At 39.3% G+C, this 23,786-nt stretch overlaps 1 protein-coding gene across 2 annotated transcripts in view; it reads right to left on the reverse strand.

Moving 5' to 3' along the window:
• The window catches only part of LOC106905919 (vasoactive intestinal polypeptide receptor 2-like), a 26,932-nt gene extending 4,451 nt beyond the window's left edge, over window positions 1-22,481 (reverse strand). The window contains exons 1-7 of one of the 2 annotated variants that reach the window (XM_014970978.2): window positions 21,811-22,481; window positions 17,839-17,938; window positions 15,235-15,342; window positions 12,036-12,133; window positions 3,862-3,959; window positions 2,458-2,596; window positions 1,119-1,269 (exon numbers count right to left, since the gene is read on the reverse strand). In XM_014970978.2, coding sequence (XP_014826464.2) covers window positions 1,119-1,269; window positions 2,458-2,596; window positions 3,862-3,959; window positions 12,036-12,133; window positions 15,235-15,342; window positions 17,839-17,938; window positions 21,811-21,867 — 751 coding nt within the window. In that variant the 5' untranslated portion in view covers window positions 21,868-22,481. Of the gene's footprint in view, window positions 1-1,118; window positions 1,270-2,457; window positions 2,597-3,861; window positions 3,960-12,035; window positions 12,134-15,234; window positions 15,343-17,838; window positions 17,939-18,735; window positions 19,036-21,810 lie in introns of those variants that run through there. The other variant, XM_088001384.1, reaches the window with a different exon arrangement.
• Between the last annotated feature and the right edge of the window lie 1,305 nt (window positions 22,482-23,786).

The following is a 23,786-nucleotide window of genomic DNA, read 5'->3' on the forward strand; positions in this document are numbered from 1 at the left end:
AGGGGGAGAGAGAGAGAGAGAGGTTCTGTTCAGGTTCTGCCAGATGGAGAGCGTCTCACCGTGGTGCGTTCAGGAAGTGCAGTGTTTAACAGCGCCGGTGATGCATCGGCTGCTGGGGACGTTTTGATAGATGGAGGAAGAAAAGAGCAGCCGGAACAAAACGGACCGGGAGGCATGGGAATGTTTACAGGATGACGCACCGTCTGCGGCTCCGCCGAAAGACGGCCTATTTAAAGGCCGTTTGGTGATGTCTGTACCCCAGGAAGCAAAGGAGAGAGCTGACCCAGGAGATTAGAACAAAAATTATAGACTAGCACACTGTAAAAATACAAAATTGTAAAAATTATTTTTTTTTGTTTATTTTCTATTGCAAATATCTCAGTAAACTTGAAATAAGACAAAACTAACTTATAAGTAACTTTTCATCAAGACAGTCTTTTAACTGTACTAAGATATTCCCACCATAAACTAAATTTAAAAAATCCTTGGCAGGTTTTTGTGTTTTTGCAGTGCAGCTCTTCAGGAAACAGAAAGTTCACGATCAAAGGAATGTAAACATTTCGACAAAACCACGAAACAAAGACGTCATCGTTTGGGGAGGAATGGCAGAAAGCCAACAGTTTGAACAGAAATAGTTGGAAATCAGCTGAGGATCCCTGAGCTGCTGGTCCAGCAGGTCATCACCGAGGAGAGAAAACCTTCAGATCTTATAACTTTAGATCCACAGAGACGCTTCAGGGCCGATCAGAATGATTTCCTCCCTTAAACCTCGGCAGGATTTAGTTTTCCCAAAAGATGGAATTTATTCAGAAATTATTTAACACCAACAAATAAATTTCGAGAAGAAATTACAGTCGGGTTCAAAATATATGTTTAAAGTAAAACGTCTAAAATTTGCATAAGAGAATCTATTTTGTTTTTTCAAAAATATTTACTTAAAACAAGCTCCTGTTTCTCACTTCTAAGTTAGTTGTGTCTTTTTTAAAGTGTACTGAGATATTTACAGACTACTTGGCTTTGTGTTTTTGCAGTGTAGATCCTCTCTGTCCACCCTGGACTACATGGAGCTGACCGTTCAGCCGGTGCGGTCCACTGGGACGGACGGAGGTCCAGCTCACCCCAGCCAATCAGCATGTAGACGGAGAGGTGGCCGCAGTAGGTCCAGATGACCAGCAGCAGCATGTGCAGGTACAGACCCTCCACCAGCAGCCAGAAGAAGTTCGCCATGACGAAGTAGTTGAAGAAAACCAGGCTGGCCTTACAGCCCACCTGGAACAGAAACCAGGACACGGATGTGGAGGTGAGAAACTGAAGGTGTTTGAAATACAGGCAGCAAAAAACGTTTACCTGCTTTATTAGCTTTAGTTTTTTACCTTCAATGCAAATTATCTGCTTAGTTAAATATATCACCATAAATACTGTTAAACCATTCAGCACAACAACGCTCTCACTTCCGCCAATGCTATTTATGCTAAGCTAAGCTAAAAGATTTTAAGATAAACCAAACAGACGAAACAGAATGAGCTTTCAGGACAGCCATGTTTGATCAGCTGAACAGAAAACACCTGATAAACACATCAAACTCGTCCAACAGGCCAACAGGCATCGTTTATGTTCACTCTGCAACACATGCTTAGCTAAATGTGTGAAAATATGCTGCAGATTAACAATGAGGCATGTTTTGGCTAAAGCTACATGTAGCCACTCGTCATAACGGCTACCTGGAAGGATATCAGGTAACAGTCAGTATGTTGATCCAAAAAACTTACAGACTTTTACCAAATATTCAATGAACAAGAATGCAGCACTTGGTGCTAATGTGTCAAATAAAGAGAAAAGCACAGGAACAAAATGGCGGCATGAGAAGAGACATTTATTTGTTTCTCTGCTTCGATCCTGACTTAACTGAGACACAAAGAGTAAATATTTATGATAGGATTTGATAAAATAAGCCCAAGTAGTTTCTGCAGTTTTCTGAGTGTTTTCTGTCTTTTTTCTGTGTTTTCTGTGTGTTTTGTGTTTTCTGTGTTTTGTGTGTGTTTTGTGTTTTCTGTGTGTTTTGTGTGTGTTTTGTGTTTTCTGTGTGTTTTGTGTTTTCTGTGTGTTTTGTGTTTTCTGTGTGTTTTCTGTGTGTTTTGTGTTTTCTGTGTGTTTTCTGTGTGTTTTGTGTTTTCTGTGTTTTGTGTGTGTTTTCTGTGTGTTTTCTGTGTGTTTTGTGTTTTCTGTGTGTTTTCTGTGTGTTTTCTGTGTGTTTTCTGTGTGTTTTGTGTTTTCTGTGTTTTGTGTGTGTTTTGTGTTTTCTGTGTGTTTTCTGTGTGTTTTGTGTGTGTTTTGTGTTTTCTGTGTGTTTTCTGTGTGTTTTGTGTTTTCATGTGTTTTCTGTGTGTTTTCTGTGTGTTTTGTGTGTGTTTTGTGTTTTCTGTGTGTTTTCTGTGTGTTTTCTGTGTGTGGGGTCACCAGAGACGGCTGTGTGCTGCAGTCGGTGCTCTGGTCCTCTGAGAAGAGCAGCGTGTCTTTGGTCAGCACGGCCACGGCTCGCAGCATGAAGGACACAAACAGGTTCAGATGGATGTAGTTCCTCATGCAGTGGAGCCTCCTGCACACACACACACACACGCACACACACACACACGCACACACACACACACAGAGTGTCAGGAGGAGTGTTTACAGGGAGAGTCGACCCGGTGGGTGACGTGTTGTCCAAGCAGCAGCTGGAGTTCCTCCTAACCGAGTCACACACACCAACACAGCGAGCTGCTTCGACTCACTGGGAAACGAAGGATCCCAGTTTAGAGCCTCTGCTGTTAATTGGTTCATCTTATCTCCATGTTCCTGAGTTTCTTCACAGAGAAACCGTTCTGGGAGTAAACGCTGAGACTCCCACATGCTGGACGCGTCGTGATAAATGTCTCTACACTATAAATAAAACCTCTTAAGAAGATAAATGCAGATTTAATAAACTGTGCGGTGACCTAACATGATTTATAAACTCTCTCTTTTTACAGGATTTTCCCAGAAATGTTTCAAATTCCAAAAATCTTTTCATGTTTAGACAAACGGAAAAGTGAAAACATAAACTTCGTGTTTTTGCTGCTTAAAACGCTGCATGAGTCAAAACAGCATCTCTGGTGAAGATGAATTAAACATGATCCTTACAGAAGTCTGCATTTATGGGCAGAAAATGATTTAAACACATAAAAATCATCAAGTTAAAAGAACAGGAGGGCCAAAAAAGTTTCTTTTAACCTATTTATAAATGAACTAAGCTGGTAATATTTTTATTAAACAAAGTCAGATTTAGGAATGTCTCAATTATTCTAGATCCAAAACTTATCAAGTTTCTGCAGATCTTATTAGAAGTAATTGTCCAGTTTTTCTAGGTATCAATTGGAAAAAAAGAACAATTTTAGTCACTTCTGATCAATAAAATCAGCACAGTGTGAAAATGCTTAGTGTATTTAGAAAATTAATTAAAAGCAGGTCAGAGCAGCAAAGCAAAGTTTGTTTGGAGTGAAAATCACTGAGAAAAAGATCATTTTCACATCTTTGCAGCAACATGAAGCTGAATGAACTGCAGGTCGTGGTGGAACATCTGCTGGAAGGCAGACGACCCGACCATCAGAACCGACCCGATTCTGGTCCAGACCTTCTCAAACCAAAAACATTCATCTGGTTATGTAACAAAACAATCAGATTAAACTGGCACTGAGCAGAAGAAGAAAAATGTTCTTCTTCTGCAGCTTTCAACAGGCTGCCGGTCTAAAATATCTCATTTCAGATTTTATTTGAGTTTTTCTGAGCTGCAGACTCAGAGAGTTGAATGTAAGCAGGAGATGTGATGCTTTGGGAGCGCCGTACCTGAAGGAGCAGATGATGGCGGTGCTGGTGATCAGAGCGCCGAGCGACAGGCTGTGACCCAGAGTGGACAGGATGTGGACCACTCTGTAGAAGACCAGCTGCACACAGACATCACTGGATGAGGAACAATGAGGCCGTTCATCAAAGCCGCTCATAAAACATGAGGCGCAGCTGGGCTGGCCGCCGTGAAACCGCATTATGTTTCATAAACACAAGTGAAAATGGATTAGGAGACGCAAACCGAGGCCAGCGCCGCTGTTTATAAAAAACAGATTCTTCTGTTCAAATAAATCTCATCTGAGTGCAAAAATGTTTACGAGAAAAGACACAAATTCAACCAAATATTTGTGAAGACTGAAGGAGAATAAGGAGTTTCACAGAAAGCTGAACAATGCAACATTTTAACCGAAGCAGCTTAAAGTCCTACAAGCTTTAAAAAACACAAACTTTCTCATTTTAAACGAGATGTGAAGCAGAGGAACGTTTCCCTCCTCAAGACAGGAAAGACAGCAGAACATGTGAGACACCCGATGGTTTGGAAAGAAAATGACTCATTTAAACCAACAGAGGAGGGCAGGGCAGCTAAAAATATACTGAGAGCAGAACTACCTCAACTATACTAGAGGAAAAGTATCAAGACGTTACTCAAGAGTAACAAAGTATTTGGCAAACAGTTTATTCAAGTACTGATCAAATTATCAATCAGTTAATATTTAACAATTACATCATCAGATGGACCAAAATTTAAAGTGGAAATTTTGGTATTTTAAGAACCGAAATGACAATAATTCATATAAGTAACAAAAAAAATAAAAGAAAATGTTTCCAAATCTGTTTTTTTTTTTTTCCAATAAAAAACTTATAAAACTTTAACAGAAACTGCAGGTGTGTGTCTGTCTGGTGAGTTTCTGGTTAAAACATGTTTGTTTTTCATTCAGAGGGAAGAAAATACAGAAATTTTACTCAAGTAAGAGAATAAATACTTCATAATAAGAGAGTAGAAATACTTTGCAATAAAATTACTGAAGTAACAAGTGCAGCGTAGTAAAAATACTAGTTACTACTTAACTCTGGCTGTGAAACAAAGATCCGCCTCTCCTGTCACTCAGAGTTAAGTACAGTGGAGGTTCCGTCATGCTGTGTTTTTCCACCTGGCTGAGGTGAAAACCTCTCCCAGGTGCATTTAAACTCTTTACATGAAGAGTTTTAAACTCTCCAGTGAACTGCAGTGAGTTCTCATAATAAGTCTCTTCTTTCTCCAACGGGAGGAGGCTCTTTCAGAATAAGAGCAGGGTCTGCTCCGTCTCACCGTCTTCTGCGCCTGGCGTTCGTCGCTCTCTGGTCAGCTGTAAACAACATTCCCCACAGCTGACACGCCATCGCACAATTAACTCCACACACACACGCACACGCGCACACACACACACACACACACACGCACACACACGCACACACACACACACACACACACACACACACACACACACACACACACGCCACCAAAACACACTCAATATATAGCAGCACGAGTAAAAATAGCTGCATGCATGTCTGCCTCTGAAACCCTGAACACGGCGCAGAGCAGAGAGATGAACCGGTTCAGACTGAACCGGTTGAGACTGAACTGGTTCAGACTGAACCGGTTGAGACTGAACTGGTTCAGACTGAACCGGTTGAGACTGAACCGGTCGAGACGGAACCGGTTCAGACTGAACCGGTTGAGACTGAACCGGTCGAGACGGAACCGGTTCAGACTGAACCGGTTGAGACTGAACTGGTTCAGACTGAACCGGTTGAGACTGAACCGGTCGAGACGGAACCGGTTCAGACTGAACCGGTTGAGACTGAACTGGTTCAGACTGAACCGGTTGAGACTGAACTGGTTGAGTCTGAACTGGTCAAGACTGAACCAGTTCAGACTGAACCGGTCGAGTCTGAACTGAACTGGTCGAGTCTGAACTGGTAGAGACTGAACTGGTTGAGTCTGAACTGGTTCAGACTGAACCGGTTGAGACTGAACTGGTCGAGTCTGAACTGAACTGGTCGAGTCTGAACTGAACTGGTCGAGTCTGAACTGGTCAAGACTGAACTGGTTCAGACTGAACCGGTCGAGACTGAACTGGTTGAGTCTGAACTGGTAGAGTCTGAACTGGTTGAGTCTGAACTGGTTGAGTCTGAACTGGTGGAGACTGAACTGGTAGAGTCTGAACTGGTTGAGTCTGAACTGGTAGAGTCTGAACTGGTCCAGTCTGAACTGGTAGAGTCTGAACTGGTTGAGTCTGAACTGGTCCAGTCTGAACTGGTTGAGTCTGAACTGGTTGAGTCTGAACTGGTGGAGACTGAACTGGTAGAGTCTGAACTGGTAGAGTCTGAACTGGTTGAGTCTGAACTGGTAGAGTCTGAACTGGTAGAGTCTGAACTGGTAGAGTCTGAACTGGTCCAATCTGAACTGGTAGAGTCTGAACTGGTTGAGTCTGAACTGGTCCAATCTGAACTGGTAGAGTCTGAACTGGTAGAGTCTGAACTGGTTCAGTCTGAACCGGTTGAGTCTGAACTGGTCCAATCTGAACTGGTAGAGTCTGAACTGGTAGAGTCTGAACTGGTTCAGTCTGAACTGGTTGAGTCTGAACTGGTAGAGTCTGAACTGGTTCCCATGAAGACAGATTCCAGTAAGAGATCCAGGCGAAGCGTGTTGGATATTTACAGCGACATTCCTCGTTTTCCTTAAATATTTCCTTATTTGGAAACTCACAGCTCTTCTCTGCTTTTTGTCTCAGCCATTCAACTCATTTCTGCTCAAATATTCTCAAATCAAAAAGTATTTTGCTTTCTGACACCCACATCGCCTTCATGCTTCACTCGGCTTAATTGCTGTTTACAGTTGAAACCAGATATTTACATGAACGGAGTGAAAAGTCAAAGTTTATTGATTTACAATTTACAGCAACCTCAGCTGACTAAAGAAGATAAATGACATAACATTAAGTTAAACGACGATAAAATTGAAAGGAAAATACAGAAAATAACAATACGAATAAAAAACGTGAATCAATTAAGTACTATTTTTTTTATTTTAGCCATCTTGTGATAAAAGACACATTTTTCTTGTACTGTCTGAAGTTAAATCAGACCAAACTTTTCTTGTTTCAGTTTCGTTAAAATAACCAAAATTATTTCTATTTGCTAAATATCAGAAAACTTGGAGAGAAAATATTTTTTGGAAATTTTTTTGCAGATTTTCTCAAATTCATTCCAAAGTTGGTACCAATTTGGTCAGAGTCCAGATAAATAAATGTCTTTTAAAACGTCTGTTTGGTGTTCGAATCTTTTGGGTTTCCTGGCACATTTTCATTTAAATCTGTTTCAGAGGGTAACCGCTGTGAGGAAAACCCAAATAAAACACAGGAAAAGCCTTTTAGCTGCGGCTGGTTTGACTTTTCATCACTTTAGAAGCTTCTTTGACAGAAAAACCAGACATTTACTCTGGTTCATGTAACCACTACAGATTTGTGTTTGAAAACACTCAGTGTGCAGCGAGGACTTGAGCAAAAGCTCTAACTGTTTTGCAGCAGACGTCCCTGCAGGCTGCGGCTCTCTGAGGACCAAGCCTCTGTCGTTTACGTTCACGGCACCGGAGTGTAAACTCACACAGCGAACCGGCCAGGCGAGTCGGAGCGCGTCTGAAATGAGCTCAGAGGTTTGGATCTGCGATCCAGCCGATAAATCCTGCAGGGTGTTAAAGCCTGAAGCGTCTAACAGCTTTATGGCTTTACTTCCTCCAGCGTCTCTGTGTTCGCTGCACATAATCAAACCCAAACAGGCAGAAACGATCAAACCGGGAGACGTGATGAGCTGCTGGGTCTGAGCTAAACTTTCATCTCAAACACTTTAAATATTAAACTAAAGTTTCACTGAAATGATCTACAGGATTAGTTTCCTGTGCTGATTTCTCCTGTTTTCCCTTAACTTCTCGTCCTTCCTCTGCACCTCCTGAAGGTTCAGTTCCTGTTTTACATGCAGAATGAGGATCAGCAGCCGAGACGGAGTTACGCTGGTTTCATGAGACGTGGAGCTGAAAGATGTGCAGGAACAAATCTGACCCACGCTGACCGCAGCTGGGACTGACAGGACTTAACGGACCTGCTGACTGGGAGCGTGACACCGCAGGGCTCGGTCCGAGGTCCTGCAGAGTCCAGCCGTCACATCAAGAACCGCTAACTGCAGTCCGGCCGGCCGGTACGCTTCAGAGCATTTCTGCAGCTCAGAATATCCTCAAACTGATTCGTTTTCTGTTTTTAATGCTGCTGGGATTTTTGTTTCTCTAATGCAGAGCAGTGAAGCCAAACTAAACATATTGATACAAACAGCAGAAATGCTGAAAATAAATGAATAAATGTTTTTATTTAAAACGAATAAAATGATTACAAGTTGAAATAAGAAACAAGGAAATATGACAAACATGAAGAAAATCAAAATCAAGTTTTTAAAGGTCTTAAGATTTAAAGATGGCTGATGACGAAACTTTTCTAATTCAAACCATGAAACCCAAAAGCTTCCAGAAACATCACTGGCTGCTTTTCCATTTACCATGAAAACTGAATAAATTTGAAATACAAACATAAATTCACTTCATGGAAAAACAGCAATTTAGAAAAAACTCAAGTTTTTTGCTAAAAGGTTTTTGCTTTATGAAGAAATGTGTTTTTCTCCAGCCGTATTAGAATTACAGTATTTTGTGAAACTGTAATTTAAACTTTTTTCGCATCATGTGATCAACAACCAGATGTTACTACTGGCGGAAGCGAAGAAGACGACGACAGGAAGTGGTTTTAGGATGATGGAGCTGCATGTTTTTAATGACTTATCGTGTAAACAAACTTATTCATGTGTGATTTTACTTGTTTCTTATTTAAAGGAAACATCATAAGTGTGTTTTTTGGACATTGGCTGTTTCCTGGTGAAGGAATCGCAGCTGAGGCTCCATTCTGCTTCACTTCTCTGACGTTTCCAAACATTTGTTTCTGCACAGCTTTCTGAAAACTCAGATGTGAAGATAAGAAACAGCAATAAAAACCTTTTAATCACGTTTAAAAACTAAAGCCAGTCCTAAAGCACAACATGAGGGAGGATGTGTGTTTGCATGGAGACAATAAAGATTTAGGCTTTCTGCTTAAACCGCCTGTTTAAAGCTATAAAGCAACAGAATCCTGGAATGCAGTAAGTAATAACTGGAAGGTCAGAGTTGAGCTGCATGGCATCGGTCTGGAGGCCTCCAGGTTAAAAAACGGGGTTCACTCAGGCTGCGGCCGGAACCGTGAAGAACGGACCTGAAACACGCAGGAATAACCTGCAGCAGCGTCACTCCACTGATAATCCTCCAGAGTCAGGCAGAGGCAGGAAGCTGCAGGACCTGCGTCAGGTCAGCAGGCAGAAACGGATCCAAACCGACCGAGACGGAGGCAGACGGACCGAGACAAAGGCTGGACGAGGTGGGATTAGAAAGCGGAGCGCCTCGACCGTGAACTGAACCCCTCAACTGGGAGGTAAAGCCAGCGTCTCGCCACAAACCACCTGACTAATAACCTGAGATCCAACCAGAGCAATCCTAGGAATCCTGAACCCTCATGACCTCTGACCTCTGCAACCTGACACTCCAGCAAGTCACCAAAGTCTCACCACAACAATCTACCACATCAATCTGGAGTAGTGAAGCTTGTATTGCCATCGACCTTTTGCACGTGACGTCACGCTCTTCTGAACTCGGCCATGACGGATCAATCTGCTCCTGTAAAGCTGTTAAAACAGACATCCTGATGTCACTTTCATTTAGTTGGTTTCATGTTATAAATGGCTTTATGGTCAGCGGCACAAACAGACAAGCACAGAAACCAAACTTGTCATTTTATTGTATAAGTTTTACTGAGAAACAAACGGCAGCGATGACAGCAGCCGTCGGTGTGAACACGGATCTACAGCAAACACTTTTTACAAGGTCAGAAGATTAACGGTCATATATTTTATAAGTATGATTAGAAAGATATCAAACACTGCAATATGGAGAAGGGACGCGGCTAACTACTAGTAACCATGGAGACAATCCGGTAGCCTAGCATGCATGATAAAAACAGATTAGCATCTGGTATTTTGTAAGTTTTAATGCTGCTTCGGTGTAAATGGAAGGACTTTTTATGACACAGTGACATAAATCATGAGGTGTGAATTCAGGGAAAGTCGGTAATTTGATCAATACATCAGGAGGGAGGAGGTTTGGGTCGGTTTCTGGGCCAGCTAGCGCCGTCTGTGAGCTCCAACCAGGTGTGTTACGTTCAGACAAATTAGCTCGACTCAAAAAAGAAGAATCCACAAATAAACTGACAAAAATAACTTGGGGAAACATTTTCAGTTCTTACTTCTGACGTCCTGCAAAAACAGAAGCACGGCTCATCAAATCAAAGAGACGTAACTAAGGAACACAGAAATGAACAAAACCAAAGATGATGACAGTTATGGGTTTGCAAACCCTGAATCTACTGATCCAGTTTGAAGTAGAGACTGAAACCACCAAGCAACACAAGTTCAAACATCAGGAATCAACAGTTAGCATCTGGCAGCTGTGAGTTTCAAACTACACCCTGTAAAAAAACAAACCAAAACAACAAAAATTAGTCCAGGAAGAACATTAAAGTCAGTCACCATCGAGGGAAAGGTCACGTAGATCCTGTTTGTGTTTCAGTCCCTCCAGCCTAATTCACAGAAAAACTCTGATTTATCAGTAAAAACGGTGCCACTGAAGACAGAACCTGAAACGACTCCAGAAATCCTGCAGGGTAAAACTGGGTCTGTGGTTTGTTTGCTACCTGCAGCAGCTTTTCAAAAGTGGGTCAAACTAGAGATTTAATGCAGTTTTTCTCCCATTAGAGCAAATGTACCACCTCTGATCTGAAACCGTTTCCTCTTTGTTACAGGATGGGATTTTTCAGTTCCTTGGTTGAAGCTCACAAAAGAGAAAAACTGTGGTTTGAATGTTTTTCACTTGAAAAATGAAATTCAGCTGCTTTTTCAATAACTACCATAAATGTTTCATAAAATGCTTAATTTTTAGTTTGTTAATCTGACTTGGATGTATAAATCATTCAAACATAAGAAGGTGTGAGATAACTTTGGACAAAGGAAAGTTTAGCAGGGCAGCACAAACGGCAAAAAAAGCTTTGAAAGAAAAAAACTGTCCAATATGGCCGCCAGTCACCTGAAACATGACGAATGCAGCAGCATAAACTGTTTACTGCTCTCAGTAAACCCACAGTGCTGCAGAAAATCTATCTGTAAGCATGTTTAGTATTTGAACGCACCACATGGAGAGAATTTCACTGTTATTAGCTTGTATTGCTAATAGTTGTTAGCATAGCGATGAGCTAATCCCCCTGCTTTTCTTTTTAACTACAGAAACTCAACTTGGGTGGATCTGAGATCCAACAAACACAAATTCACCCCATTATTCTACCTAGCATGGTAGCATGGTTAGCATGCTAAGTTATTTAGCATGCTAGCTTACAGTAGGACTGGTAACTTGTTTTGGACTGTAGGGATTTTTTTACCAGCAACGTGTTACAGAAATAAGTTAATTCAGCTGAATATATCAAACAACATGAGGAATTTCCCACAGTTTGACAGAAACTAGGAGTTTTAGTCCAGGAATGTGACTCTGAAAGAGCTGTTAGCTGAAAAGCAAATCCCATGTCATGTTTCTTAAAATGTGAGTTTTGCGCAGTGTTTATCATCTGGAGTCAGTTTTATCAGATCTGGCACTTTTCCACTTTCCTCTGGACTGACAGACAAATAGCAGCTGCAGTTCAGAGGAAAACTTTGGAAAGTCAGAAAAACTTTAACATCACTGAAGCTGACTTCAGTCTGGTGTTTCAGAAAGGAAAACATGCCGAATAACTAAAATCTGTAAAACAAACTTCCTGTGAGGACTTGTCAGAGACGTTTCCTTGAATAATTTGTAAAGAGTTAAAGTTTCTGCAGAGAAAAGCTTGATATGAAACCAATCAGAACCCAAACAAAGCAGTTTTCAGGTCAGCAGGGAGCATCAGAGCTGCTGCAGGAACGCTGACTCTCATGGTTTCCAGGCTGCGGCTGCAGGATGCGGAGCAGCTTCAGGGTTTTGAACGCACCTCTTTGGGTTTGTCGCTGACGTCCGATGAGCAGGCGAAGCCGATGTCAGGATAAACCGACGACCAGCCTTCCTCCGTGCAGTTCCTGCTCAGGTTACCTGACAGAAACAGAAACAGTTCAGTCTTTTACATTTCAGCTGAGTCTACTACCTTCTACTCTTTAAGTCAAGTAAATGTAGCAAGTTTTAGATTTTTAACCTAAATGTGAGTTTGTCAAAGATAAACTTACAGTAGCAAGTTGTGCTGACTTTTTATTAATTTGGTCAAACCTTCAAGAGTTGAATAAACGGGAGTTTTCAGGTTAGTACTTAAAAAACTGAAAGAAGAAAAAGACAGGAGAGGGAACCATTTCCCAGAGTGCTTAGCGGCATGTTTTTGTAACTCCTTGATTTCCTCAGACCATATAAGTATTTTCTTTCCATCGGCATCTTCAGTCTTTCTTTTGAAAGTTTAATCCATTATTATTATTATTATTATTTTAAACACAATCCTTCGGTAAACCAACCGTAGCACTTTGAGGCAACGTTGTTTACATGCAGTACCCTGAGGGCCCCTGGGGGGCGCCGGCGGACCACCAGTGGACCAAAGTTTGATAAAGACCGCTCCATGTGGATTAGAAAGGCTTTAGCTTGAAATGTAATCTTGTCTTTGTAACTGATTGTTCCGCCGTGAGAACAGAGCAGTCCCTATAAATCATTAGGAGAATAATTGCGCCTGTCCTGCAGCGTCCAGCAGGGCGGGGACATTTTGGAGCCACAGCTGCTGCTGTGAAAGCTGCTGATGACTCCATGTCTCATCACTTCAGCAGCTGAGCTGAAGCTTCCTTTGTTGCTTTCTGCTGCAGCATCGAGGCGGATGAGCCACCCAGAGATAACGACACTTTACGCGATCGAAAACAAGCTGAGAGGGAAAAACGCAGCAGAAGACAGGATTTTAACGAACAGAACAGAGAAAAAGATCCAGAAATAAAAATATAAAACCACAGAAACAAATAAACGTAATTACTAACGCAGCTAATCAACCTGATGGGGGAAGGAGACTCTAGATGATAAATTACGGAGGACTCAAACTGCCAAAATCAACAACAAATAAAAGCATTTAGAAAAGAAAAACAATAATTATTTAAATTATGTCGCAACAATTTTCTCTTTGTTTATTTTTGCTATGATTTTGTAAAGTATTAAGCAGACTAATGACTCTAAAACTTCTTCTTATTTTAGTGATGTTGTCTCCAAAAGAAAGGACGCTGCAGCCCTGTCACAATCAATCAATCAATCAATCAATCAATCAATCAATCAATCAATCAATCAATCAATCAATCAATCTGAATAATTTCCATCTGCATGATTTATCATTTTTCTGTTTTCTCTCTTTTTGCCAAAAACTGGATGGTAAAAGTTTCCAGTCTGCTGATTCGGAGTCAACTAGGGTCATTTTGTTTTATTTGTTGTTTCTGTTGGTTATTTTATTTTATTTTGAATATTTAAAAAGTCTTCCAGTTCCAGAGTTAAATGTTTGTTATAATTTAAAGCTTATTGATCTTTGAGAATGTCTTCTTGAATTATTAACCATTATTATCACTATATTGCTTGAAAATGTTGTCAAAACTACAATATTATCTTTTACTGCAATAACTTCTGGAACAATTTATCGTCTATTAATGTTTGTTATGGTGACATCATCACTTTGCATCAAAATGCAGGAAATTAATAATAATATTTTTCTGGATCATCAAGAAGCTGAGATTCACCTGCAAATTAAATTCACATCAACAATATTTTATTAATCCCAAAATGAATATTAAACGTTGCTAATAAAACATTTGACCATAAAAAGTAACTTTGCGACCAGGATCCATTTTAATAAGTCAGAAAATCACCAAAACAGTAAAACTCATTAGATTCCTGACAGAAGGAGATGGAGAGATTGAGTTCAGGAGGCTGAGATTTCATCAGAAAGTAAAGTTTCACGTTATTCAAAGTCGGATAATCATCATCTCGGTTCCATAATCTCATTACCGGATTAGGATCCTCAGAAATGTTTGTGCAGAGAAGAGAAAAGGCTCCGAGGTCGGAGTGAACTTTGAAACTATGAGCTCTTCATCCGTCCTGACAGGAATCTGATCCTCATGGGGATTTTATCCTCCTTATCCAAACACCTTCCCAACATTTCTGCCATTTTTATTCACAACGTTTCTATTATCACCAGGTTTTCATGCCTTTTTAATCATAAATTAGATTATAATCTGCGCTGAGCTTTAACACTCACAACTCTACTGTTATCAGTATAACTGGCAGGAAAACAGTTTCTGTTTTTATTCATAAAATTCAATAAGGATCCAAATCCATATTTTTTACTGAAGTTTCATCTTCGTATCTGTTTGTTTTGTCTTTTAATCCAGATTTTTTCTCTCTGTCTGAAGTGAAATCAGAACAAACTTTTCTTGTTTCAGGTCTGTTAGAATCAACAAAATTATTTTTATTTGCTAAATTGAACAGTTTGATTTTTACCAACTGTAATTAAATATCTGGATGGATTACAGCCAATCTGACGCCTCAGTAGAGAGAGCCATTTTCTTTTACTTACTGGAGTTTGGTCCTAAAAAGTAATATTTTTTATATTTGTGGGAGACAAATATAAAAATATTTTTATCTGTTTATTTTTAAGAAACAGACAGAAGAGTCAATATTCCTTCATCTAAAACTGATTCAAAACTTTTATCTGTTATTTAGTTTGAATAATTAATTTCTCTTACCAATTAACTAGGATTATATTGGAATTTATGTAAATAACTTTGTATGATTGGATTTATTGTTAAGCTGCACTGAGACAATATTTAAATAAACTGAAACCAGTTCAGTTTCCAGATGTTTTAATGGTTTCCTGTCTGAACTTTACGCCTCGTAGATTTAATCGGGTCGGATCTGAACGTTTTGAAGAACAGTTTCAGATTTCTGTGAACATCTGATATGACTGTGTGTCAGATTATAATCTAGAATAAAATAATGATATTTTATTTAATCCACCGATTGCAGACGGACGGCAGAGATGTTGGTTTTAATCTGGAAACTCTTTCAGGTTTTTCCTTTAACTTCTAGTAGCGTTTTCTGAGAAAGATGAATGAGGAAAGGAGGAAGTGTGTGTGTGTGTGTGTGTGTGTGTGTGTGTGTGTGTGTGTGTGTGTGTGTGTGCGTCTCACCGTTTTTACCAAACAGAAGCAGAAAGGGGGAGGGGCATGGGAGGGTCAGCACTTCCCCGACAGCGGCGTTGCGCCAACAAGAAACGTTGTTCCACTCGCCTTCACATCCTGCACACACACACACACACACCCACACACACACACACACACACACACACACACACACACACACACACGCACACACACACACACACAGTGAGAGCTGCAGGTCTGAGCTTCCTGTTTAGCTGAGCTACTGGTTTCAGACTCTCATCAGCCATAAATCCAGGAACATGAAAGTTTTCCGGCGCTCTGGAATGTTTTGACACTCAGAGAATGAAAACCTCTTGTGATGTCATCGAACGCTGATTTAAGAAGCTGCAATAAATACCTGGAAACACGAAGCCTTTAATACTGCAGCTGCTTCTTCTGTTCTGTTTTTAGATCTGCTTCTCTTTAGGGAATATTTAACTACTTACAGGTTCAGAAACGCCACGCTTACGCTTTTTAAATTTAAAATTTATCCGAGAGTTTTATTAGTTATTAAAGCAGATTTAATGTATGAAATGAAGTTCCATCCATCCATCCATCCATCCATCCATCCATCCATCCATCCATCCATCCATCCATCCATCCATCCATCCATCCATCCATCCATCCATCCATCCATCCATCCATCCATCCATCCATCCATCCATCCATCCATCCATCCATCCGAGCCCTGTAATAACCATGATATTTTCCTCTGCTGTCTTTATTCTCTTTTTCCTGTTTCTCATTTACTGCTTAGTTTATATAATTTAGTTTTTCAAGTTAAAAAAAGTTGAATAAAAAATGAGATTCTGTTCTCATCAGTGATTACTCCAGATGAACAGACGGCCGTCGGATGTAATCTGAACAGTGTGGATTATCTCTTGACAGTGTGATACTGGCTGAATTAAAATCTGGCCTCAGGTTTTACAGAAATCCTTCGTATCAGTTTGACCTTCTGGGTTCGACACGTTTCTGAGAGCAGAGCCTGATAAAAACGCAGCGTTGCTCAATCTGCTGAGGCAACATTTGATTATCAGTTAGGAAACGTTTGACCAGACCAGTGCTGGGGGAATGAGCCTTTAGCTTGTGGATTATCTAATCCATATTCACACAAAAAGACAGATTATCAAACTTTAAATCTTAAATTTCAGTATTTATTCAGGTCAGAGTTCAGACATTTAGTCCACTCTGTGAAAATGTTGCTTCATTCATTCGTTTCTGCAGCTCTCTCACGATCCCACCACTGCATTTTGATTAGTTTGAAGTCCAGACTTTGACTAAGCCATTGCAACACATTCTCATTTGCAGCCATTTTGCTGCAGTTTTGCTGCTGTGTTTGGGTTTATTGTCCTGTTGACCCAGTTTGGGCCAAATCTTTGACTTCATGGTCCAGTTAATGACCGTGGAACAAGCCCCGATCATTACTCCTCCACCTCTGTGCTCAGCAATTGTGATTATATGATTTTATTCCCTATATAGTCTATAAATGAACTTTTATTCCTAGACTTATCGGCAGCAACAACTGTTTCTTTAAAACATTGCTCACCTTCAACAGTTTAGAGGAAAATGTTTATTAGGAAAGTCTGAACTCCAAGAATGTCCTTGGAGAAAAGAGGCTGAATCAGAGGGGACAGTTTCCCAGAAGAGCTCTGAGCAAAAACACATGAAGAGTTTCGGATTTCAAGTTTCTCTAACCTTCCTGTGGTGTAAAGAGTCGGGGTTGTTTGGATCCGGCGGGTTTTCACTCTGCGGTCTGATCGGGTCGCACTGACCCTGCGTGTGCTTTTACGAGGTTTATTTTCTTTGTGTGTGGTTCCAGGAACTGACTGTCTGACGGGACTAAAGGACTTCAGATTTACGCCTACAGATCATTGTGTGCTTTAAGACATTTTTAACAAGCTGTTTCTTGAACTTTATGTCTTCAAACTAATTTTTTGTGACATTTTCTTTTATATTTTTCACAAATTACAAATATTTTCACTGTCAACATGTTCCATTTTACTAGTTTTATCTTTACTTTACCCTCACACTATTATAGGATATATTTTATATTTGTGTAATATAAAATATATTACACAAAATATATTTGTGTAATATATTTACACAAATATTGTGTAACATAAGGCTTCTTGATTGAATTCTTTGTTTTATTTCCTTTTTTAACACATAACTAACCATCTGCGGACTTTACAAATCCATTTTTATAAATCTATAACATCTCAGTCATCTAAACAATAAAAATGTTACTTTTATGTTTGTTTTAATGTTCTACTTGCTTCCCTTTCTGTAAATTTTGTGGGGATTTTTTAACACCTCATTGCATTTGTTGTTTGTTTAATAGAAACAAATGACAACAAAGTTTATGTTTAACATCTCTGAGGTGTTTCTCCGTCTGCTGCTGTGGGAGGTGTGAGGGAAGGTGTGAATTAGAGGAGATAAAAGATGCATTTCCATGTTATTAATAAATCACTAATATCTTAAGTGTTGAGACAACATTCAGCACATCCTCCTCCTCATATAAACCATGAAAACTAATTTCAGTTCATGTTTTCAGGGTTTTTAACAGTTTTTTTTCAGCTGAAGCAGTTTTACCTTCAGCGCCTGGCGTCTGCTGCTGTAGTTGTGTCTGACACTCTCCTCTGGCTCGCTCCATCTCCCAGTACAGCCAGCAGAAAGGAAACCTCCCATCAACCTGTCAGGGCGAGGAGGACATAAACATAACGGACATCAACACCAACGTTAACAAATCTGCCGTCTGTTGAATTCATCCTTCAGCTCTCTGGAGGAAAGTTCATGTTGGTGAAACCTGTTCACCTCTGGCTGCTTTCTGCAGCTCAGGGAGAAAGTTAAGATGAACGGGAGCTTTAAAAATCCTCAGTGAAGCTCATTCTGGTTTTATTTAAGAAGCTGCAGAGGGAAAAACACTAAACCTTACCAAGCATTTCAGGTCTAGTTTCTAGTACAAACATCTTAGTACACTTAAGACAAAACTATCTTAGAAATAACTCTTCAGTAAAATATAGAAGCTTGTTTTAAGTCAATCATTTCTTAATATTGATGAAAAAATGTTAGCTGTATATAAGTGAAATAATCTGCCATTGGAATAAGACATTTTTCTCAATTATTTCACTTATAGCTCGAACTTTTTCATCAATATTCAGAAATTACTGACTTAAAACAAACTCCTATGTCTTATTGAAAAGTTACTTGTTATTTTTGTTGTTTTTTGAGAAGTTTGCACGAGAAAGTAGAACAAAAATTCTTGGTAATATTTTGTGTTTTTGCAGTGTAGCCTACCTGCTTCCATGACCCCAAAATGTAGGGCAATATGAAAAAAGCATTTTATTTAGTTTTATTAACAGTTCAGATGTCACATTGTTTGTTTTTAACAGCGGCCATCTTGTCTTTCCACTTCCCACCCGCCCTGTTTAGTCCTCTATAAACACACTTTAGTCTGTCCAAATAGTGACCTGTGGTTCACCTACTAACCTCGGTCTCTGTTCGGTTGAAGTGAACTCTGGTGCGGTTTGACTGGATATGTGACCAAACGGACTGCAGACTGCTCCAAAAGCAGGAAGTGGACTAAATCGCAGGACATTCTGGAAAATACAACCAAAACAACCGCGCCAGCCTAGCGCTACAAGGAGAAATAGCTAGTTTTTCTTTGTTTTTTCTTGCCAGAAATAACAACAGAAATCCTACAACCGCTCAAATCTGACGATACTCCATTTTTGTTTACATTTTAAGAACTTAGTGTCTTCGTTGGAGGTTTTCGTGTTGTTTCCTTGTTGGTGCAGCGCCCCCCACAGGCGAGGAGGGGAACAGGTTTCCAAAAGGTTTGGTTCATTTAACACAGTCCGGCGGGAAAGAGATCCACAGCAGCTGAAAATTTAACACATGTTGCATATTTGATTCCAAATTGAACCAAGTCTTTAGTAAAAGTCTAATATGCAACTACTTTAGATAAAAATACCTTCAGTTGCATAAAAAAACTGGATTGGACAGTCTTGAATTTTTGCGCGCTTTGAAGAATCCATTCTCCTGATGCTTTTATCACCTTTTCATCGTGTTGCCACATGTTGCTGCCTAACCTCGCCGTTTTTCAGGCGGCAGATAAATGGCTGCCACCTCCGTGTTTAACATGTGTGTGTCCTGGTACGGCTGGTGGTAACCAAGGACACGCTCTCAAACACGGCGTACACAAACGGCACAGTATGGATGAAGGGAAAAACTTTCCAACAGAGCGAGTTCACACACCAAACCTGACTCCATTGATGTAGTGAGTGTGTGTAAGTGTGCTGGGAGGTCTGTTTACACTGAGATATACTGCCAAGATGTCAGCGCTGTCGGCCCGCTCAGAACGCACATTTTTCTTCTGCTTTCCTCACTTCCTGCTGGGACTGTTATCGCTCTGAACCAACCTGCCAACTTCACGTGTTAAAAAATAGTTTTTTTATCTGCGTTTTCCATGTTTTCCGCTCATACTCCTGCCGCACTGCAAAAACACAAAATCTTAACACACATTCTAGTGTAAATATGTTAGTCCACTTGAAATGAGGCAAAACTAATGTACAAATATTTGGTGGAAACCCAGAAAATTTCCAAAAGTCAATTTTTTTTTACATTTGAAACTCAGAAATCTACTAGTTTGTATTGCTTTCAATAAAAGTTGTAATATTAATCTAAACATTTTTGATTTTTTTTTTCTAGCAATATTTTTTTACTTACACGCTCAGAAAATTAAATTTGTTTTCTTAAAAATGTATGAAATTAATGTCAAAATTTCAGATTTTTTTCTAGCTAATCTTTTGCTTTTCAAGCTGAAAAAATAATGTTTTTTTTCTAGAACATTTCTGAGATTAATCTAAAAATTTCTGAGTTTTTGGCAGAAATGTACTCTTCTTTTCTTTGTTTCGTATCTGCAATGGCCCTAATACGCCGTCGTAGTTTTGAGATAGTTTTCCTCAAACTTAAGCATCAACATTTTCCACATTGAGTTCTTTGTGTCCTTCTTTACATGACGAGGAATATTTAAATTATTCTGCAGGTAAATATGCTGCACATGTGGATTTTAAGGGCTTTAAAGCTGCAATGTTAGAGAATAACAACAAAAATGTTATTTTAATGAACATTGACAAATAATACAAGCTCTCTTCCTACATTTTTATCTCTAAACTGCAAAGCAACTTTATCTCTCTTGAATAGTTTAATGTTTTTGGATCAATAATAAACAGAAAAAGTGAAGACATTTCCAGTCTGCAGACTCTTCTTCTGCAGAGAGACGAGTCAGAAGGAAGCATGGGAGCGATCTGACTGTAACTCTCATCAGACATCGATTCTTTGCTGTTTCTAAGACATTTAAACTTCTCAGATTTCAGATTCCATCGCTGCACAGAGACGACGCATCAGCAGCAATAAAATTATTAGATTTGATTTGCAAAGTGATGCTGTGAGGTTTTTAAAAGCTTGATAAGCTAATGCACTAAGCATGAGCAAAATACCTCCTCACACTGCAAAAACACAAAATATTACCATGAATTTGTATTTAGTTTCTACTGCAAATATATTTTTACACTTGAAACAGGACAAAACTAACAAGTCAGTTTTCAGCAAGAAATAGGAGTTTGTTTTAAGTCAATAATTCTTAATTTTAATGAATAAGAACAAGTTCTGCTGGCAGATTATTTCACTAAAAACAAAACACTTTCCCAGGTCATAAGTGGAATAATCTGCTGGTGGAACTAGTGCTTTTATTATTATCAATATTAAGGAAACAGGACAAAAGTATTTGGTTAGAATTTGTGTTTTTGAGGTGTAAATCTTGACCCGTCACATAATCGGTGTCTTGAGTGGATTTCTGGATGGCTGACATTCACCTTGGATGCATCTACTGAAGCAAAAAGCCTCTTAAAAAGTCAACTGTTCCATCCAAACCCTGGAAGGAATAAATCAGGCTTTTAGTTTCCAGATTTGAGCCAAAAGGAAATCTTAAAATGTTCCTCCAGCAGCCAGAAAGTGAATCTGCTCGTATTTTTTAAAAAAATGCAGCAGAGCCAAAAGTGTCCAAAAAAAAGTGCTGGTTTATCAGTAATGTTTTGCCTTCACTGGCAGCATTTCAAAAAGAGGAAGAAGATTCACAATTTACACTGAAAACGTGGAGAAATCCCAAATAAACCATGTGTCTCAGACAGAATACACTGAAAAACACAATATTACCAAGTAACTTGGTTCTAGTTTTAAGTGCAAATATAATACACTAGAAATAAGACAAAACTAACTTAAAGTAACTTCTCAGGAAGATATGAGCTCGTTTTGAGTCAATAGTTATTTAATATTGATGGAAATACTTGTACCATTAGCAGATTATTTAATTGATTTTTTCCGATGTTATACCAGTGGAAGTAAAACTTCTCATCAATATTAAGGTAAGATTTAGTGGTTTTCTGATGTATTTATGAAATCAAATGAAAAAAGTTGTAGAAACTGATGGAATGAAAAAGTTTCAGTTGTATCTACAAACAGACGTCATGCAGCATCAGACGTGCAGGCTGAGTTTGGACTGACCGTGTGGATGAGGGAGACGCCGAGCAGCAGCAGAGCGAGGCGCTGCGTAAAGATCATGGTCGCATCTCATCCACCTGCAGTTCACCTGGCTGCTGTCATCCTGAGCGGGAAACACGTCCGAACCGAACCGAACCACAGGCTGACAGGTGAGGAAAAGCCGCTCCTGAATCCCGGTCCTCACCTTTACGCGCGGTTCGGTCCAGGTCGCTCTTCTGTTCACCGGCGCCTCAGACCTGCAGACCGAACCGAACCGAACGGAACCGAGCCGAGACGGGAGAGTTTATTAAATCGCAGAAAAGTTCAGCTGAATGTGCATAAAGTCTCGAAAAGGCGGAACTCTGTGGTTCTGCTGGTTCCGGTTCACCTTCTGCATTTAAAGCGCGTCACCGACAAATGGCCCTCGCTGGGCCCCGGGACCAGAGGACCCAGACGTCAGAGCAGTGAAGTCCGACAGCGCCCTCATGTGGCGCCTTCTGCTAACAGCAGGTCTGTTTTAAATCTAATAAATAAATAAAGAAAATAAAAGCAAACAATTATATTTAGAATATCAGTTAATTAAGAAACAATATGGTCAAAAAGGAAGAAACTTAATGCTAATTGTCCCAGACTCTGTCCATCCACCATCCAATCAGATTGAGTTTCAGCTGCTTTGGAAAAAAAGAATTGGTACAAATTTGAGTTTCTAAAAAGCTGCCAGAACTGATTTTGTCAGAACAAAATCTTTCTACAAAGTTCTGCAAATGTTTTCATGTGTACAACCTTTGAACTCAGCTGTTGCAAAACCCAATCAGTGAGTTATTTTCAGACAGAAATAAACTTTATCATTCATGTTTTTATCCCTCCAGATACAAAAATAACTTCAGGAGACTTTTGATTACACAGACAGGACAGCAAATCTAAAACATGTTTTATGCTTCACGTCTCCATCTGGGTCAGTTTTATGGTGTTTATCTGGCCCAGTCTCTGTTTTATGATCACATTTTAACAAGTTTGTATCTATAAACTTTTCTCTTTCATGTGTGAAGTTGAAAAATTTACAGCAGGAGGGAAAGAGTGGTATTTAAGCTAATAAAAAAAATATTTTCGCAGTAGCAAACAACTGTCCTCAAGCAAAAAGAAAACAGTAAAACTCAACAAGGAAAGTTACAAAAGAAAAAAAACTTGAAATAATTACATTTTTTAGTGATTTTACCCAACCATGCTACTTTTAAAGTATTTTTTCAAATACTGTCAAGTAGAAACATTTATTTTACTATCAATTATGCTATGTAGCAAAAATGCTGCAGCATACTTAAAATATTTCTACAAATTAGTTTAATTAGGATGTGAATTGAACAACTGAATTGCTAACTTTGCTACTCAGCTAATTGGAAGATTAACTTCTGTTCTTGACATGTCAGTATAACAACAATTTAGCTATGCAGCACAATAAAACCCCTAAATCTGCCACATTCTTAAAATACCCAAACTTTAATACTTAGCATAATTTAAAATGTTATAATTTTATAACACTGATTTAGATACTTTGCATAATTAGAATGACAGGGACCAAGTAACCTTTATTAAAATGTTAACTCTCCCATTTTGCCTGGTAGAAATAGTTACTATGGTAACTATGGTTACTTTGAAAGCTATGCTAATCAGCATAAACTAAACACTTTGGCAGGTCAAATAATTAAAATATAAAGTTTTTAATTAGAATGCAAACTCTGCTTCTCAGGCTAACTGGGTGACTTCTGTACTTTGAATAACATAAAATTATGCTAACTTTGCTAGTTAGCATAGCAGCTCAACATAAATTATGCTAACTCTACCACTCAGCCTGATAATTTGACATAATTTGACATAATAATTAAAAGTATTCAGTTTAGTATAACTGAATACTTTTGTCACTTCAAATAATTAAAATATTAACTTCTAAAATGCTAACTCTGCCACCTAGCCTAATAAAAATAGTTAATAAAATTCACTGCCAT

This window comes from Poecilia mexicana, unplaced genomic scaffold, assembly GCF_051168715.1.
Source record: "Poecilia mexicana isolate PSO_F unplaced genomic scaffold, ASM5116871v1 scaffold_20, whole genome shotgun sequence".
NCBI lineage: Eukaryota > Metazoa > Chordata > Actinopteri > Cyprinodontiformes > Poeciliidae > Poecilia > Poecilia mexicana.